This window comes from Oncorhynchus keta, unplaced genomic scaffold, assembly GCF_023373465.1.
Source record: "Oncorhynchus keta strain PuntledgeMale-10-30-2019 unplaced genomic scaffold, Oket_V2 Un_contig_7036_pilon_pilon, whole genome shotgun sequence".
NCBI classification, from domain to species: Eukaryota; Metazoa; Chordata; class Actinopteri; order Salmoniformes; family Salmonidae; genus Oncorhynchus; species Oncorhynchus keta.
Genome location: NW_026289216.1, coordinates 39001 through 45000, shown reverse-complemented (window position 1 = coordinate 45000; position 6000 = coordinate 39001). Strand labels below are relative to the sequence as shown.

The following is a 6000-nucleotide window of genomic DNA, read 5'->3' as shown; positions in this document are numbered from 1 at the left end:
CTCTCTCTCTCTCTCTCTCTCTCTCTCTCTCTCTCTCTCTCTCTCTCTGAGTCTCTCTCTCTCTCTCTCTCTCTCTCTCTCTCTCTCTCTTCTCTCTCTCAATGTACAAATAGTTAAAGGACACAAGATAAAATGAATAAGCATAAATATATAAATCTCTCTCTCTCTCTCTCTCTCTCTCTCTCTTCTCTCTCGCTCTCTCTCTCTCTCTCTCTCTCTCTCTCTCTCTCTCTCTCTCTCTCTCTCTCTACAATGTAGTTTTAGATTCAGACTACTGTATCTGCACCCTGAGAAAAAAGGGTTCCAAAGTGTTCTTCCCCATAGGAGAACCATGTTTGTTACAGGTAGAAACCTTGTTCAATATAACTATTTTGATAAAGGGTACTACATGGAACTTACTACATGGAACTTTAAAAAATTCTACCTGGAACCAAAAGGGTTCTGCCTGGAACCAAAACGGGTTTCTTCAAAGGGTTCCCTATGGGGACAGCCCAGAAGAAACCTTTTAAGGTTCTAGATCCTTTGTTGTCTGTTCTTAATCTTCAACACAGCAATGATAAGTCAGGAGATGATGACCCCTTGTCAGTGCTGCCTAATGATGAGTCAGAGACACAGCCTGCTGCCTAATGATGAGTCAGAGACACAGCCTGCTGTCTAATGATGAGTCAGAGACACAGCTACTGTCTAATGATGAGTCAGAGACACAGCCTGCTGTCTGTACTGAATGATGAGTCAGAGACACAGCCTGCTGTCTAATGATGAGTCAGAGACACAGCCTGTCTCAGAGTCAGAGACACAGCCTGCTGTCTAATGATGAGTCAGAGACACAGCCTGCAGAGACACAGCCTCTAATGATGAGTCAGAGACACAGCCTGCTGTCTAATGATGAGTCAGAGACACAGCCTGCTGTCTAATGATGAGTCAGAGACACAGCCTGCTGTCTAATGATGAGTCAGAGACACAGCCTGCTGTCTAATGATGAGTCAGAGACACAGCCTGCTGTCTAATGATGAGTCAGAGACACAGCCTCAATGATGAGTCAGAGACAGCCTGCTGTCTAATGATGAGTCTACTGTCTAATGATGAGTCAGAGACACAGCTGCTGTCTAATGATGAGTCAGAGACACAGCCTACTGTCTAATGATGAGTCAGAGACACAGCTACTGTCTAATGATGAGTCAGAGACACAGCCTGCTGTCTAATGATGAGTCAGAGACACAGCCTGCTGTCTAATGATGAGTCAGAGACACAGCCTGCTGTCTAATGATGAGTCAGAGACACAGCCTGCTGTCTAATGATGAGTCAGAGACACAGCTACTGTCTAATGATGAGTCAGAGACACAGCCTGCTGTCTAATGATGAGTCAGAGACACAGCCTGCTGTCTAATGATGAGTCAGAGACACAGCCTGCTGTCTAATGATGAGTCAGAGACACAGCTACTGTCTAATGATGAGTCAGAGACACAGCCTGCTGTCTAATGATGAGTCAGAGACACAGCCTGCTGTCTAATGATGAGTCAGAGACACAGCTACTGTCTAATGATGAGTCAGAGACACAGCCTGCTGTCTAATGATGAGTCAGAGACACAGCTGCTGTCTAATGATGAGTCAGAGACACAGCTACTGTCTAATGAGGAGTCAGAGACACAGCCTGCTGTCTAATGATGAGTCAGAGACACAGCTACTGTCTAATGATGAGTCAGAGACACAGCCTGCTGTCTAATGATGAGTCAGAGACACAGCCTACTGTCTAATGATGAGTCAGAGACACAGCCTACTGTCTAATGATGAGTCAGAGACACAGCCTGCTGTCTAATGATGAGTCAGAGACACAGCTGCTGTCTAATGATGAGTCAGAGACACAGCCTGCTGTCTAATGATGAGTCAGAGACACAGCTGCTGTCTAATGATGAGTCAGAGACACAGCTACTGTCTAATGATGAGTCAGAGACACAGCTACTGTCTAATGATGAGTCAGAGACACAGCTAATGTCTAATGATGAGTCAGAGACACAGCCTGCTGTCTAATGATGAGTCAGAGACACAGCTACTGTCTAATGAGGAGTCAGAGACACAGCTACTGTCTAATGAGGAGTCAGAGACACAGCCTGCTGTCTAATGATGAGTCAGAGACACAGTCTGCTGTCTAATGATTAGTCAGAGACACAGCTACTGTCTAATGATGAGTCAGAGACACAGCCTGAGGAGTCAGAGACACAGCTACTGTCTAATGATGAGTCAGAGACACAGCTGCTGTCTAATGATGAGTCAGAGACACAGCCTGCTGTCTAATGATGAGTCAGAGACACAGCTACTGTCTAATGATGAGTCAGAGACACAGCTACTGTCTAATGATTAGTCAGAGACACAGCCTGCTGTCTAATGATGAGTCAGAGACAGCTAATGTCTAATGAGGTCAGAGACACAGTCTGCTGTCTAATGATGAGTCAGAGACACAGCTACTGTCTAATGATGAGTCAGAGACACAGCCTACTGTCTAATGATGAGTCAGAGACACAGCTGCTGTCTAATGATTAGTCAGAGACAGCTACTGTCTAATGAGGAGTCAGAGACACAGCTACTGTCTAATGAGGAGTCAGAGACACAGCCTGCTGTCTAATGATGAGTCAGAGACACAGTCTGCTGTCTAATTGATTAGTCAGAGACAGCTACTGTCTAATGATGAGTCAGAGACACAGCCTGCTGTCTAATGATGAGTCAGAGACAGCTACTGTCTAATGATGAGTCAGAGACAGCCTGCTCCACTCCTCTCCGTTCCAGCACAGCCTCCCTCTTACGAAGCGCCCAGTTCTCTAACAATCAGTCAGGTGTGAAAAGAGGGTTGGTCCGTTCGCACATCTTGTGTTGTTCCAGGAGCATAGGTAGAAATAACTCCTTATACGACAATTAAACTCCCAACTCTACACCGTGTTTTGTGTTTTAAGGGATCTCATTGGAGCATACGATCGACCTTTAACCTCTTGATGTCATCAACCAGTCCTTCACCCTGGCAGAACCATGACCTCCCTCTCTTCTCTCTCTGCAGCTGCTGCCCTGGGGAACCTTGTGTCGGACCTGGCTGGACTCGGGTAAGAAAAGGCAGATCAAACCAATCGTCTGTTTGGGCTGATACAGTCCCTGGGGGAGTCATATTGTAGTCGCTATAGGAAGATTGCTACAGTCCCTGTTAGCATCCTATTGTAGTCGCTATAGGAAGATTGCTACAGTCCCTGTTAGCATCCTATTGTAGTCGCTATAGGAAGATTGCTACAGTCCCTGTTAGCATCCTATTGTAGTCGCTATAGGAAGATTGCTACAGTCCCTGTTAGCATCCTATTGTAGTCGCTATAGGAAGATTGCTACAGTCCCTGTTAGCATCCTATTGTAGTCGCCATAGGAAGATTGCTACAGTCCTAATGTGGTTTCTGAGAACTTTCCAGACTTCTTCATTGTGAGAACTGATTATTTGCGGTGAACAACTGCAAAAAAGACTACCTGGAATGCGCCCAATGTAATTATAGGTAAACAGTAAACCTGTCAGGATGAAACTGGAGAGAGGTTAATGATGTCCTCTAACCTGTCAGGATGAACCTGGAGAGAGGTTAATGATGTCCTCTAACCTGTCAGGATGAAACTGGAGAGAGGTTAATGATGTCCTCTAACCTGTCAGGATGAACCTGGAGAGAGATTAATGATGCCCTCTAACCTGTCAGGATGAAACTGAAACTGAGAAGATTAATGATGTCCTCTAACCTGTCAGGATGAAACTGGAGAGAGGTTAATGATGTCCTCTAACCTGTCAGGATGAAACTGGAGAGAGGTTAATGATGTCCTCTAACCTGTCAGGATGAAACTGGAGAGAGATTAATGATGTCCTCTAACCTGTCAGGATGAAACTGGAGAGAGGTTAATGATGTCCTCTAACCTGTCAGGATGAAACTGGAGAGAGATTAACATGTCCTCTAACCTGTCAGGATGAAACTGGAGAGAGATTAATGATGTCCTCTAACCTGTCAGGATGAAACTGGAGAGAGATTAATGATGTCCTCTAACCTGTCAGGATGAAACTGGAGAGAGGTTAATGATGTCCTCTAACCTGTCAGGATGAAACTGGAGAGAGGTTAATGATGTCCTCTAACCTGTCAGGATGAAACTGGAGAGAGGTTAATGATGTCCTCTAACCTGTCAGGATGAAACTGGAGAGAGATTAATGATGTCCTCTAACCTGTCAGGATGAAACTGGAGAGAGATTAATGATGTCCTCTAACCTGTCAGGATGAAACTGGAGAGAGATTAATGATGTCCTCTAACCTGTCAGGATGAAACTGGAGAGAGGTTAATGATGTCCTCTAACCTGTCAGGATGAAACTGGAGAGAGATTAATGATGTCCTCTAACCTGTCAGGATGAAACTGGAGAAAGGTTAATGATGTCCTCTAACCTGTCAGGATGAAACTGGAGAGAGGATGTTAATGATGTCCTCTAACCTGTCAGGATGAAACTGGAGAGAGATTAATGATGTCCTCTAACCTGTCAGGATGAAACTGGAGAGAGATTAATGATGCCCTAACCTGATGTCCCTCTAACCTGTCAGGATGAAACTGGAGAGAGGTTAATGATTAATGATGCTCTAACCTGTCAGGATGAAACTGGAGAGAGGTTAATGATGTCCTCTAACCTGTCAGGATGAAACTGGAGAGAGGTTAATGATGTCCTCTAACCTGTCAGGATGAACCTGGAGAGAGATTAATGATGTCCTCTAACCTGTCAGGATGAAACTGGAGAGAGATTAATGATGCCCTCTAACCTGTCAGGATGAAACTGGAGAGAGATTAATGATGCCCTCTAACCTGTCAGGATGAAACTGGAGAGAGGTTAATGATGTCCTCTAACCTGTCAGGATGAAACTGGAGAGAGGTTAATGATGTCCTCTAACCTGTCAGGATGAAACTGGAGAAAGGTTAATGATGCCCTCAACCTTAATGATGTCCTCTAACCTGTCAGGATGAAACTGGAGAGAGATTAATGATGTCCTCTAACCTGTCAGGATGAAACTGGAGAGAGGTTAATGATGTCCTCTAACCTGTCAGGATGAAACTGGAGAGAGATTAATGATGTCCTCTAACCTGTCAGGATGAAACTGGAGAGAGATTAATGATGTCCTCTAACCTGTCAGGATGAAACTGGAGAGAGATTAATGATGTCCTCTAACCTGTCAGGATGAAACTGGAGAGAGATTAATGATGTCCTCTAACCTGTCAGGATGAAACTGGAGAGAGATTAATGATGTCCTCTAACCTGTCAGGATGAAACTGGAGAGAGTTAATGATGTCCTCTAACCTGTCAGTGAAACTGGAGAGAGGTTAATGATGTCTCTAACCTGTCAGGATGAAACTGGAGAGAGGTTAATGATGTCCTCTAACCTGTCAGGATGAAACTGGAGAGAGGTTAATGATGTCCTCTAACCTGTTAATGATGTCAGGGATGAAACTGGAGAGAGATTAATGATGTCCTCTAACCTGTCAGGATGAAACTGGAGAGAGATTAATGATGTCCTGTCAGGATGAACCTGTCAGGATGAAACTGGAGAGAGGTTAATGATGTCCTCTAACCTGTCAGGATGAAACTGGAGAGAGGTTAATGATGTCCTCTAACCTGTCAGGATGAAACTGGAGAGAGATTAATGATGTCCTCTAACCTGTCAGGATGAAACTGGAGAGAGGTTAATGATGTCCTCTAACCTGTCAGGATGAAACTGGAGAGAGGTTAATGATGTCCTCTAACCTGTCAGGATGAAACTGGAGAGAGGTTAATGATGTCCTCTAACCTGTCAGGATGAAACTGGAGAGAGATTAATGATGTCCTCTAACCTGTCAGGATGAAACTGGAGAGAGGTTAATGATGTCCTCTTCTCCTGTCAGGATGAAACTGGAGAGAGGTTAATGATGTCCTCTAACCTGTCAGGATGAAACTGGAGAGAGGTTAATGATGTCCTCTAACC

The 6000-nt window shown here is 44.6% G+C and overlaps 1 protein-coding gene across 1 annotated transcript in view; it reads left to right on the top strand.

Moving 5' to 3' along the window:
- LOC127926159 (transmembrane protein 65-like) overlaps nt 1-6000 on the top strand; it is a 90838-nt gene that overhangs the window by 63888 nt on the left and 20950 nt on the right. Inside the window, exon 6 of the mRNA XM_052511636.1 lies at nt 3047-3089. Within this exon, the coding sequence (XP_052367596.1) occupies nt 3047-3089 (43 nt within the window). The remainder of the gene's footprint in view (nt 1-3046; nt 3090-6000) is intronic.